General features: G+C 32.2%; 1 protein-coding gene across 1 annotated transcript in view; it reads left to right on the forward strand.

The window, feature by feature from the left end:
- NEBL (nebulette) overlaps positions 1-14,458 on the forward strand; it is a 450,902-nt gene that overhangs the window by 169,098 nt on the left and 267,346 nt on the right. Inside the window, exon 3 of the mRNA XM_031939888.1 lies at positions 8,096-8,180. Within this exon, the coding sequence (XP_031795748.1) occupies positions 8,096-8,180 (85 nt within the window). The remainder of the gene's footprint in view (positions 1-8,095; positions 8,181-14,458) is intronic.

Below are 14,458 nucleotides of genomic sequence, written 5' to 3' on the forward strand. Positions count from 1 at the left end.
TGCAATCAATTCATTTAACCTCTCCAAGCTTAGATTTCCTTATCTGTTGAATGTAGATGATAATTCTGTTCTGATTTATCTCACATGGCTGCTGGGAGAGAATTATTGGTATGGCTCAAGTTGTGCTACCAATTATGTGTTTCTTATCCTATAGTTATTCTGTTCTACTCCAGTTCTAGTGCCCTCTCCCCTGAAATAATTTTGTATATATTTTTCATTTGCTTATTTTTATCCATGTTGTCTTTTCTCAGTAAAATATAATCAATCACTTTGTGCACAGAGGCTTTTTTTGGTAGCCCAGTAGTAGTAAGTGCTTAATAAAGGTTAATAGAAAAAAAAATAAGTGATCTAAGAAAGGTAGGAATAATGACAGAAAAGAAAGACAGCTGTTACATAGGTTGAAGCTATCTTGTTTTTATTTTTGTGTTTTTGACAGTGCCAAGTGCTAGGCTTGGCACATAGTAGGCACTTGAATGAATCTACAAATGAAAGTCAAATGAGATAAAATATATAAAAGTGTTTTAGAAGGGTAAAGCAACAGACATATCAGTGATGATCATTGGTATTACAAAAATGATTTGGTTCAGATTTGGGAAAGATATTTAAAATGTTGTCAAACTTTGCTGTCTTAAAAATACAATTCTTATGAAATGCAGAAATATTTTTCTTCCATAACAGCAAAATCCAATTAAAGTGAAAATTCCTCAACATTCATGATATTGGCCCTCAGGTGAAATGTCATCTTTTGTTAGAATCAGAAAGCCAAAAAAAGTAGTCCACAGCAAATCCTCTAGTCTCGGCCTTCACTTGAATAAAAAAAGCAGGGATGGAAAGCAAATACAGTAATGAAATTTTATACTTCTGGTGGCACTAGGTCAGAACTTTTGACTTCTAAATGCTTTTAAAAGGTAAGGTTGCATTTTCTCAAAAAATGGCAATATATTATTAAATCTTAATAAACCCCACCTCTGGAAGGAATAATCTGCCATTCTTGAAGTGGCTCATATATAAATCACTGCATAATACAAATTGGTTTGACACTAGAGTTTCGCAGTCAAATCCTCCAGTTGCAATGGATAGAAACCCTGAGGTATGGTGGCTCTGATATTTGAAATATGGGTATTTTTTATATTAGCTATATTGATTATGAATCTATAATCATTATATTTAATATATTTAAATTTCTGTTATTTTCACTGTCCTCTGATTTTAAGGCAATTAGCTTTTATTGATGTCTAATAATCTTCTCATTTTCTTTTCACACTGGCCTTGACCTTCTGAAGATCCAAAGCCTAAATGTTCCTTTTCTGTGCTTCTCTTTCCTGTGATATTGATGGTACTATAGATTCTGTGGTTAGTTTGATCTAATGAAACACATTATTCTACCTCCTTTCAACTCTTTACCCCTTAAGTAACCATTGCTACATTTCTTTTTTTTTTGTTTGTTTTTAAACTTTCTCTGACTATCCCTGCAAACTGGGTCCCTTCTTATCCTCCTTATTTTCCCCTTCCCTTATTATTATTTTTTAATTAAAAATTTTAAATCCAATTTTTCTTTTTATAGTGACCTTAACAATCATCAACAAACACAAATATTTTAATATACAAAAAGATCCCCAAAAGCTTATATATGAAACTGTTAATTTTTATGTACAATTTGTTTCTTAAACAGTATAGATATATCTTTATATCTATGCATAGTTATATATAAATAAAAAAATACATTGTAAATAATACATATATGGTTTATTTTTTAATGCATAGACCACCTGTATCTTTACATATACATATGCATATGATATAGACAATCCATATACAATTTTTTTAAAACTGTATGAATAAATGTATTCATACTTCTTAAGGATAGCACCAAGCTACTCAATTGTTTTATTCCTTTAGCTTTTTTGTTATAAGTTATGCATTTAAAATGTTTATTGAGGGTCTTTTTGTGAGACAGCTATGTGGCGCAATGGAAGATAATGAACTCTTTAGACCTAGAGTTGGCAAATTTGAGTTCAAATCTAGCCTCAGACACTTACCAGCTATTAGACCTTAGGCAAGTGATTTAACTCTGTATTATTTAGTTTCCTCACATATAAAAATGGGAATGATAATAATTCTTCTTGTGAAGATGAAATCAAATAGTATTTGTAAAGCATTATAAAATGTTACTAACTTTAAAAGATATATATCACTACTTAACCTATTCCCTCTGTTCTCCCTCACTAGAAAAGTCCGTTCCTTTTCTAATCTCTGCAGTCCAACAAAACAAATCAACACGTTAGTCATCTCTGAGAAGGCAGATCTCACTCTATATCTTGAGTCCATCACTCCTCTCTCAAGAGGCAGAACAGACATTATCACTTGTCATTTGAAATTATTATTGTTCTCTGCTTTGGCCAGATTTCTGAAACCTTTCAAAATTGTTTTCCTTCATATTATTATTGTCATTGTTTATGTTGTTTTCCTAGTCATGCTTTGTTCTTTTGAAAAAAAAAAGATTCAGGGACACATCACATTATTTACTGGATCCTGCCTCAAAGAAACCTTTCAAAATTGTTTTCCTTCATATTATTATTGTCATTGTTTATGTTGTTTTCCTAGTCATGCTTTGTTCTTTTGAAAAAAAAAAGATTCAGGGACACATCACATTATTTACTGGATCCTGCCTCAGACTTTTCTACAAGATTTCACTTGTTTTATGCTTCATATATTAATCATGATAATTATAACAGCAGCTGGCATATATATAGCATGCGTATATAGAGAAATAGTTTTGAGATTTGCAAAATACTTTACAAATATCTCTTTTAATGCTGACAATAGAGGCTATTTTTATCTCCATTTTACATTTAAGGAAACTGATATAAAGAAATTTAAATGTGTTGCATAGAATCACAGTTAATAAGTATCTGAGGCACTATATGAACTCAGTTCTTTCTGACTTCAGGCCTAATAATCTACCCACTCTGTCACTTACTTGCCTCTATTATTAGTTGTTGTTATCAATTACCCAAAGTCTTTTTGCATTTAAATGCTTTTTTAAAAAAAACCTGGTCTATGAGATACACATCTTCTTCATTGGATTAAATAATGTCTAAAGAATTTTTTTGAACCTCTGCCATGATTTGTTTTACAGAATTTTGAAAAAAAAAATCTTCTTGGTTACTGTTGCCCTGAGTATTTTTCCTTTCAGACTTCATCAACACCTTTGCTTTCTCTATTTGGGTGCACTTAACGTATGATTTTGTACCACAGGTATTCACATCTAAGTCCTATCCCCCTTTGAGACTGTCAGCTCCATGAAAGCTAAGCCATCTTACCTCCAACTTTATAACTCTCCTAGGGCTCAGCTAAAAGTTTTTTTTTTTTTTTTGTCATGCAGTAGGTCTTAATTCTTGTTAGATTTATTAAATTGAAACAGAACCAAGAAATTGTGTTTTGGCATCTTGGAAGAAAACTTGAATCCTTAACGTTTTGGAATCCATGAACATTAGTAACTTCTAATGTATATTCCTTTCACCTCCAAAAACTGATTTTTTTTATTATTAATATTAGGTTGGTTTTCTTTTTCATAATTAGACGTTTGTAAGATTTTTTTTCTCCCCCATTATATTCTTCTAGGGGAAGATTGTATAAACCATTATAGATTAAACCACAATTAATGAATCATTAAAAAATTACAATTATAAAAGATAGTATTGTAGAGATATATACTTCATTTTTTTTACTTTTTTCTCTTTTAATACTTTTGTATTTCATTTACATAGCACATTTATAAATTTGTTTGGGGTTATGGTTTGCCAATTTCACATTTGGCAAGTTGGCTACATTTTTCTTTTTTCCTGATTTATATTATTTTATTTTTTCTAATTACATGTAAAGACAAATTTCATATCTATTTAAAAATTTTAAATTGCAAAATTTCTTCTTCCTTTCCTCTCAAAATGGTAAACAATTTGATATATGTTATATGTGCAGTCGTGTAAAATGTATTTCCATATTAGCATGTTGTGAAAGAAGAAATAGACCCAAAGGAAAAAAAAAACATAAAAATAAAGAAACTAAAAATAATATCCTTCAATCTGCATTTAGACTCTAGCAATTCTTTCTCTGAATGTGGATAACATTTTTCATTATGAGTTTTGGAATTGTCTAGGATAATTTTGTTGATGAGACTAGCCAAGTCTTTCTATAGCTTATCATTAGACAGTATTTTACTTAACTGTGTATAATGTTCTTCTGGTTCTGTTTCCTTCAGTCTATACCACTTCATGTAAGTCTTTCTAGTTTTTTCCCCCATAATCATCTTGCTTGTCATTTCTTATAGTATAATAATATTCCATCAAAGTTATATACCACAACTTGTTCAGGCACTCCTTAAAATGATGGGCATCCCCTCAATTTCTAGTTCTTTGCCACCACAAAAAAGTTGCTATAATATTTTTCTACAAGAAGGTTCTTTCTCCTTTTCCTATTCTTTTTGAAAAATCTCTTTAGAATATAGATTTCTAGTGTATTTTGGGGTCAAAAGGTACATACAGTTGAATTGCTCTTTGGACATAGTTCTAGGTTGCTCTCAAGAATGGTTGCATCAGTTCATAACTCCAGCAATGCATTGGAATCAGTAAGCTAGGTTTTTCAAACAGTGCCTTGGCACTATTTTAGCTTTAAGTAATAGCTATACTAATATTTATTTATTTAACAGACATTTTCAAATACTTACTGTGTACAGAGTGTCATGCTGAACATTGAGAGAAATAGGGAATCTAACTAACACACATGATCTTTGCTATCATGGAGCTTACAATCTGATAGAGGCCAAAAAAGTAAGATGTCAGTTAATTTTCTTATGATTAGTTGAAATGGAGTGACTCTAAGCAAGTAATGTTGAAGAAAAATAAGTGTTTTAAGGAGTACATAACTTCAAATATTATGGCCTAAAGGTGGATGGTTGGAAAATAATAGTAGCATATATAGATCTTCCCATTTTTCAGTGGGAATTCTAAACTGGAAAAGTTTGTGACAATCATAAACAGTAATAGACCCTGTACATAACAGTCAGAAACTACAAGCTGACATATGGAAAAGACTACTACTAATCATGGTTTTGGATCTATTTTTCCAAATAATAACTTCTTGCATTGATGTACCATTTTAGAATTTAAATGGTATTTCTCTGTAGAGAATTGCGTTTGAGGTTGAACAGGGTGAGAGCAAAGAGAGAAGAAAAGAAACAGGGAGAAAATAGAATAAAATTAATAATACAATAAGTAATCATAACTGTGAAAAAACTTTATGGCAGTTTATCTGATAAAAGTTTTATTTCTCATATATATAAATAACTGAATCAGAGAGCCGTTCTTCAGTTGGTAAATGATCAAAGATTAGGAACAGGTAGTTTTAGAAGAAATAAGTTATCTATAATTATATGAAAAATGCTCTAGATGGCTACTGATTAGAGAAATGAAAATTAAAACAATTGTAAGGTATCATCTTAACAGGTAGATTGGCTAATGTGACAGAAAGGAAAATGAAACTTTTTGGAGGGAATGGGAGAAAATTAAGACTCTAATGCATTGTTGTTGGAGTTGTGAATTGATTCAACTGTTCTGGAAAGCAATTTGTAATTGTCCAAAGGGAATGAAATTATGTATGCCCTTTGACCCAGCAATATCATTCCTAGTTCTATATCCCAAAGAGGTTAAAACAATTTAGAAAAATATTTATAAAGTTCTTTTTGGTGTGACAAAGAATTGGAAATTGAGGCATCAATAAGGAAATGGATGAACAAGTGGTATGTGATTTTGATGGAATACCATTGTGCTATAAAGAGATGACAAACAGGATGATTTCAGAAAAACCTGGAAAGAATTATATGAACTGATAGAAACTGAAGTGAGGCAGAAGCAGGAGAACATTGTACATAGTTTTTTTTTTTAAGTTTCTTTCTTTTTTTTTTATTTTATTATAGCCTTTTATTTACAGGATATATGCATGGGTAACTTTACAGCATTAACAATTGCCAAACCTCTTGTTCCAATTTTTCACCTCTTACCCCCCACCCCCTCCCCCAGATGGCAGGATGACCAGTAGATGTTAAGTACATTAAAATATAAATTAGATACACAATAAGTATACATGACCAAAACGTTATTTTGCTGTACAAAAAGAATCAGACTCTGAAATATTGTACAATTAGCTTGTGAAGGAAATCAAAAATGCAGGTGGGCATAAATATAGGGATTGGGAATTCAATGTAATGGTTTTTAGTCATCTCCCAGAGTTCTTTCTCTGGGCATAGCTGGTTTAGTTCATTACTGCTCCATTGGAAATGATTTGGTTGATCTCATTGCTGAGGATGGCCAGGTCCATCAGAACTGGTCATCATACAGTATTGTTGTTGAAGTATATAATGATCTCTTGGTCCTGCTCATTTCACTCAGCATCAGTTCGTGTAAGTCTCTCCAGGCCTTTCTGAAATCATCCTGTTGGTCATTTCTTATAGAACAGTAATATTCCATAATATTCATATACCACAATTTATTCAGCCATTCTCCAACTGATGGACATCCATTCAGTTTCCAGTTTCTAGCTACTACAAAAAGGGCTGCCACAAACACACAGGTTTGCACATACAGGTCCCTTTCCCTTCTTTATAATCTCTTTGGGATATAATCCCAGTAGTAACACTGCTGGATCAAAGGGTATGCACAGTTTGATAACTTTTTGAGCATAGTTCCAAACTACTCTCCAAAATGGTTGGATTCAGAACATTGTACATAGTAACAACAACACTTCGTGGTGATCAGTTGTGAATGACTTAGCTATAATTAACAATATAATAAATCAAGGTAGTTAAGAAGATCTTATGAAAAATGCTATCTACCCTTAGAGAAAAAACTGATAAAGTCTGAATGCAAATTGAAGCATCTCTTTTTTTTAAACCTTTTTTTCTTCTCTTTTCTTTCACAACATAACTAATGGAATATGTTTTGTAAGAATAAACATGTATATCCTATATCAAATAGGTTTTCTAAATGAGGAGGATAAAGGAGCAAGAGAATAAAGAGAATTTGGAATTTAAAATTTTAAAAGATGAATGTCAAAAATTATTTCTACACGTAATTTGGGAGAAAATAGAATACTAAATTGAAAATAAAGTTATGTTATTGTTATTTCAATCTTGTCTGACTCCCTGTGACCCAATTTGGGATTTTCTTGGCAAAGCTCTTCTTTACCCAAGAAACCAAAGTAATTTTTTTTCCAGCCCATTTTACAGATGAAATTGAAGCAAAGAAGGGCTAAGTAAACTTGCTCAGATCACACAGCTATTAGGTGCCTGAGGCCAGATTTGAACTCAGGAATATGAGTTTTCCTGATTCCAATCTACCACCCTACAACTATGGCACTACCTAGCTGCTTCCAAATGGTAATAATATTTGTAGTATGAAGCAGCAAGGTGGTATAATGCATGGTGCATTGGAGCCAGGAAGAAGTTCAAATCCAGTCTTGGACACTTACTAGTTGTGTGATCTTGGAGTAAATTGTTTAATCTCTATCAGTATTAATTTGCTCCATAGAAAAATGGGAATCATCTTATCTACCTCCTAGGGGTATTGTGAGGATCAGATGAGTTATTATTGGTAAAAGTTCCTGGTAAAAGTATAGCTCCTTAATAAATATTTTTTCCTTAAATATGCTTCTTATCCTTAAATATGTCTTCCCTAGCCCTTCCTTTTACTAGTATATATCTCACAATATTATTATTAATAATATTGATATTATTGATCAGCTGATCACAGTGATATACTGATCAGCTGATATAATGTCTGTAGAATGTTTTGCAAATGATAAGGTGGCTTTAAATATCGGTTATTATTAAGTGGGTTTGTGTTTCATATATAAATATACTGAAATAATATAGCATAATCTTGTTACAAACCAATTGTGTTTTATTAGGCTTTTCCTACCTGTTTTATTTGGTTTTTTTTTTTTTTTTTTGGTCTCTGGGATGTATAATTATAACATTATATAATTGGCCTTGCAGTGTATTTAAATATTGATATGCTAATTTTACCTTTCATTTTTTTAGCCATTACCCAAAGCAGTCCTTCACTACAGTGGCAGACACACCTGAAAACCTTCGACTGAAGCAGCAAAGTGAATTACAAAGTCAGGTAATTTCTAAATGATTAATTTAGCATCCCTAATACTTGATGCTATAAAAGCACCTGTTCAGAGATTTTGTTAATGGCATTGCTAGTGGGGTTTTTTTTTTTTGGGGGGGATAAGTGCCATTAATACTGTCATTCAAGCATGTAAGTATAATTATAATTATAGAAAATACAAATACTATATGATTTGGCATATAAATTATTTTGTATATAAAAAATGAACTGACAAAGTAATAAAAATAAATGACCACATTAACAATAACTCTGTAGCAATAAAGATGTGAAAATTAAAATGATTTGGCATCAATAATAAAATTAGTATTTACTTGTTTGAATGATTTGTCATTCAGTGACTTAAAAGCAATTTCCCAAGAATGAATGCTGATTTAATGAATTTTACTGCTGCTGTGTTTGCACAAGGTGAACAGGTGACTCCTGGCACTAATTTAGAAGAATTTCTCAATCCATAATAATTGAGGATGAATTGATTATGACATTTATTTTCAGAGACTTGGTTTTTTGTCATCTTGATTCAAAGAGATTGCTTTTCAACCCTGTTTCCTTTCAGTTAATTGACAAATATTGTCACCCTCCAAACCTTTTGAATATTTCTTGAGGCAAATGATATTTTCTATTTCCATAGAGTACTGCCATCAGACTTTCCACATAAACAAATATTTATTTTGTTCAAATTTGGTTTTGGCCAAAGATTAGCATGGAAAGTGAAAAAAAGCAGAGGTGGAACTAGAAAAGAAATCAGCCTCTCTGTATATCTTTAGTACTTATTCTCCAGCTTCCCCTTTAGTGTCATTTTATACATTTTTTTAATTTAAGGGTTAATTATTGTCATGTAAAAAGATGGAAATTTTATATTTAGTTCCTAATCAATTATTTTGGTTGCGAACTGTACAAAAATAAGGCATTGTACTCTGGTTGAAGTAAATGTTTGTTATCCTTTATAAGAAAGTCTCATTCCTTTTTAAAGAAATCTTCACAGCTGTTCATTTTGGCTACCAGAGATAGTTGCCCATTATTGTACAGATAGGGCCTAGATGGAAAGGATCACTGAACTAGTAGTTAGGGGACCTGATTTCTGGCTTTGATATATTTTTTAAAGTGACCTTTTATTTTATTAAATGTTTCCAAATTATATGTAATTTTTTTAAACATTCATTTTTAAAAATTGAACTTCAAATTCTCTCCTTCCTTTCTGCCTTGGCACCTTTCTTGAGAAGGCATGAAATTTGATATTGATTATAGATGCAGAGTAATACAAAATAAATATCCACATTATCCAAATTTCAAAAGAAAACACAGAAATAAAAAATAAAAAAAAGCATGCTTCTATCTGCTTTCCAGACTCCATCAGTCCTTTCTCTAGGGCTGATACATTTTTCATTATAAGTCATTCAGAATTGTCTTGGATCATTGACTGGAATAGCTAAGTCTTTCACAATTGATCATTGTGTACAGTGTTCTGGTTATACTCATTTCCCTTTGCATCAGTTTATATAAGTCTTTTTGTTTTTTGTTTTTGTTGAAACATCCTGATTTCCATTTTTTAATATCACAATGAAATTCTATTATAATTGTATATTACAACTTGTTCAGCCATTCCCCAATTGATGTATATCCCATCAAGTTCCTGTTCTTTGCCCCTATCAAAAAAAAATCTGCCAGAAATATTTTTGTATAAAGAGGTCATTTTCCCTTGTCCTAGGGATACAGACCTAGTACTGGAATTTCTGGGTCAAAAGCTATGCACAATTTTATAGCTCTTTGGACATGGATTCAAATTGTTCTCTAGGAAGTCTGGATTAGTTTATAATTTTATTGGTGTTCCAATTTTTCTACATTCCTTTCATCATTTCCTTTTCTGTCATGTTAACCAATGTGATAGGTGTGAAATGTATGTCAGAGTTGTTTTAATTTGCATCTCTCTAATTAGTAGTAATTTAGAACATTTTTATGTGACTATTAGTAGGTTGAATTTCTTCTTTAGTTATCTATGTATTTGAGAAATGAAGCTTTTATCAGAGAAATTTGCTATAAGTTCACTTCCCAACCCCTCCTACCCCATTTTCTATTTTCCTTCTAGGTTGACTACATTAGTTTTGTTTGTAGAAAAGCTCTTTAATTTTATGTCATCAAAATTATCCATTTTATTTCCCATGATGCTTCCTATCTATTGTTGGGTCATAAACTCTTCCCTTATCCATAGATCTGACATACATTTTTCCATGCTCTCCTAATTTACTGATGCTATTCCCCTTTATATCTAAATCATTTATCAGTTTCAGCCTGGGAGATGTTGGTCTCTGCCAGTTTCTGCCAAACTATTTTCTAGTTTTCCCAGCAATTTTTGTCAAATGGTGAATTCTTACCCCCAAAATTTGAATCTTTGAGTTTATCAAACATTAGATTACTCTGGTTATTTTCTACTATATATTGCACCCCTAATCTATCCCACTGATCTACCAGTCTCTCTGTTTCTTAGCCACTACCAAATTGTTTTGATACTTTTTTCAGAGTCTTGTGTTTGAGAGTACAATTTTCTATTCAGTTTTGGTCATTTCATTCAGAATGTTTGAAAGTCCTCTATTTCATTAAATGTTTATTTTTTTTCCTTGAAGGATTTTACTCAGTTTTGTTGTTGTTGTTGTTGTCGTTAAGAACCACACCTAAGTGTGGAAACCCAGAAAGCCTGTAAAGGGTTAAAGGGGAGTGTACCATTAAGGGTGGGCTGGTTCTCTGAAAGCCCCCACAGATATGAATCATAACACACTTGAAGAAATTGCAAATCAGCCTTTACTGATGCAGATGTTGCTTGTGAATTGGGAATGAACTAAATTGGAGGCAAGAGGAGAGAGGTCAGAGAATGCAACTGCCCCCTCAGTCTCCTTGTATCTTTATCATTTTCTCACATCCCCAGCAGCCACTAACAGGTGGCGCCGATAACATTTTTTCTTTTCCATGTATCATATTTTGAAACCCTCCATTTTTAAAAACATAGTAGCTGCCAAACCTTGTGTGGTTCTAACTATGGCTCCATGGGTATTTAAATCATTTCTTTTTGACTGCTTGAAGCATTTTCTCTTTGACCTGAGAACTCTGTAATTTGGCTATGATGTTCCTGTAAGTTTTCATTTTTGGATCTCAAATTCTTTCAATTTTTATTTTACCTTCTGGTTCTAGGATATTGGGTCCATTTTTGTTCATAACTTATGAAATATATTGTCTGAACTTTTTTTTTTGATCATGATTTACAGGTAGTCCTATAATTCTTAAATTATATTTCCTTGATCTATTTTCCTATAATTCTTAAATAATATTTCCTTGATCCATTTCACAAGTCTATTGTCTTTGCAATGAATTATTTCATACTTCTATTTTAAAATCTTTTTTAGTTGATTTTATTATTTCATGCTATCTCATGAGTCATTAGCTTTCACTTGCTCATAATATTTAAGAAAGAGTAATTCTTAAATAGTCATATTAATAATAGTTATATAGTTTACATTTTACAAAGATCATGTTATTCTCATAACAATCCTTAGAAGGAGGTCATATTATTATCCCTGTTTAACAAATGGAGATATTGAGGCAGATTAAGATTACATAATTAATTAATTTAATTAAGAGAGATTAAGTAACTTTCCAGAGTAACCCAAAATGTCTAATTTTGATATTTGAATTAGTCTTTCTGATTCTAAGTCCAGTGACTCATCCACTCTATCACTTAACTGCCTCATTGTTCAATGAATAAATTCATGTATAATTAAGTAAAAAAATTCAAGTTTTAGGATTCAAGAGGTTAAAGTTCTGGTTAATATTGCAGTCAGACAATATTTTGGAATGTCATTGTCACTTACTGACTTTTCCTGCAATGGTTCCCATTTCTAGAGGTATATGTGAAGGTTTCATATTCTTAATCGAGTTTTTCTTCCATTTCTGTCATTTCTGATGTGAACTTCTAAATGTGAAGAAATCTATCTTTCTGAATATATATTTTTTAAGTCTCTTGTCCCACCTAGGCTAAGTATTTCACTTTTCTTTTTGGGAGAGCTTTAAATTGGCCATATTTTGATTTTTTTTCCGCCGTTTGTTGTCTGGCTGTATCCTATGGAGCCTGGTCTTTTCCTACAGTGAGTTTATGACATGAAGTTTCTTATTAAGATTTTTGTCAGTGGAAAGAAGAGAATTTTAAAATGTTTAGTTCGTAGGAGAATATTCAATACTCTGCATTTTGAACAAAAGATAAATCCTTAGAGACAAATCTTTAGGTCACTGTTTCAATTTTGGCTTCAAAGAACTTCCTTAAATTTGAGGACAGGCAGATGACCCAGTGGAAGAATGCTTGCCCTGGGGTCAGTAATCTGGCCTCAGATATTTATTAGTTGTGTGACTTTGGGTAAGCCACTTAATTTCTGCCTGCCTCAATTTGCTCAACTGTAAAGTGAGGATAATACCCATTTTACAGGTGATTGTAAGGATCAAAAGGGCTAATATTTGCAAAGTATTTAGCATAGTGGCTGGCACACAGTAAACATTTAATAAATGCATGTTTCTTTTCCCCCTCTTAATCACACTATTCTAATTCTCAGCATCTGTTTAAAAGAAAGTTAGAAAATAAAAAAAGCAAAATTTTATTGTATTTTAGGAACTCTCTTGGACACAAATGATTTTCAAACTAGAATTCAGATTATCCCCAAAGACAACATGCCACAATTAAATAAAAGAGAGAACTCAGGTTGAAGTTTCCTCAGAAGTATAGATTCCTTAACCAGAACAACAGTTACTTAAAATGCTGGTGCATCTAGCATTTTTGGAATCATTCCCCTAAACCATATAATCCAATCAATTGTGAAGATAGGTAATGATTTTAATTAGATTACAATATTTAAGTCTGGCTACAACCTCAATCTATTTTCAGATGTTTAGAGTTCCATCTTATACTGTGATCCATTATCTGCTCAGAAAGTAATTGGGCCTGCAGTTGGAATTATTTGAAAAGATTTCAGGGCAGAATATTGTTTAGGAATAGAGGATTAAAAAGACTGATAAGGAATTATCAGGTTAGATGAAAGACTTCAGATGAAAATACTGTCTTGATATTTTTCTTAATATGTAGGCTAAAGATGAAATGGAATTGTAGGAGTAGGACTCGAGTTTTTCCACTATTCATCCTTTATTCAAATATTTCACTTTATTATTAAAATATTTGATAGGCTTCAGAAGTAGAATATTAATCCACTTCACCTTTATTTTAGGGATCTTGACAAGCTTTGTAGATGTTAGCTCATTAACCTTTGCAACTTCCTTCACCTTCACAATTATTGTGCAGTAGGAAAATCATGACTATGATTTTCTCTCTTACTAATGGAGGAATTAATCTAAGGCAGTTCAATAGGTTATTGATGGTAGAGATGGTAGAGAGATGGTAGAGAATATAACCATTTTTTTTATTTGTCTCTGTCATGGCCAGGATTCTGTACTCTTTCCTTTCTTGATAGCTAGTTTTCTTCATAGTAAGATGATATCCTGAGAACGAGGGAGAGAAGAAAGGAGGGAGAGATAGGGAGCGAGAGCATAGGGTGGGAGGGAAGGAGAGAGAGAAAGGGATAGGGAGAAGGACAGGGAAAGAGGGAAGGAAAGAAGGGGAGAGAGAGAGAGAGAGAGAGAGAGAGAAAGAGAGAGAGAGAGAGAGAGAGAGAGAGAGAGAGAGAGAGAGAAAGAGAGAGAGAGAAAATTCCCTCTTCTTGCCCCTCTCTACTCTATTGCACAACAGCTATGCTGTCCACCTGTTTCAAAAGCCCAAACAGGATTAGCCCGCTATAAAACTATATTTGGAAGTTTATCTTTGTTTCCTTTCAGTTTCCCTTTTCAGAACCTTTTATCCCCTCACTAGATTTCCAGTCCCCCTCCTCTGGAATTCCATTTTTTGTTTTTGTTTTTTTGACAAAAATCATACCATTTATTTACATAGGATTGGAGGGATGAGACTCCTGTTCTCTACTATCATGATCTACAACTTCAGCTCAAAAAATGACTTCATTAGCAACTTTTCCTTCAAATAGGGTTTGCTGGCATAGGGAATAGAACTCCATGAATGAATACAGGGTGAGAAAAGCATAGACCAAGGATGTAGAGGCTGAGGACCCTCATCTCTTTTCTGACCTATGATTTCAAAGAACTAATCATTATTTATTTTTTGAGGCAATCGAGGTTAAATGACTTGCCCAGGATCACAAAACTAAAACTTGTTTGAAGTTGATTTTGAA

Source organism: Sarcophilus harrisii, chromosome 5, assembly GCF_902635505.1.
Source record: "Sarcophilus harrisii chromosome 5, mSarHar1.11, whole genome shotgun sequence".
Classification (NCBI taxonomy): domain Eukaryota; kingdom Metazoa; phylum Chordata; class Mammalia; order Dasyuromorphia; family Dasyuridae; genus Sarcophilus; species Sarcophilus harrisii.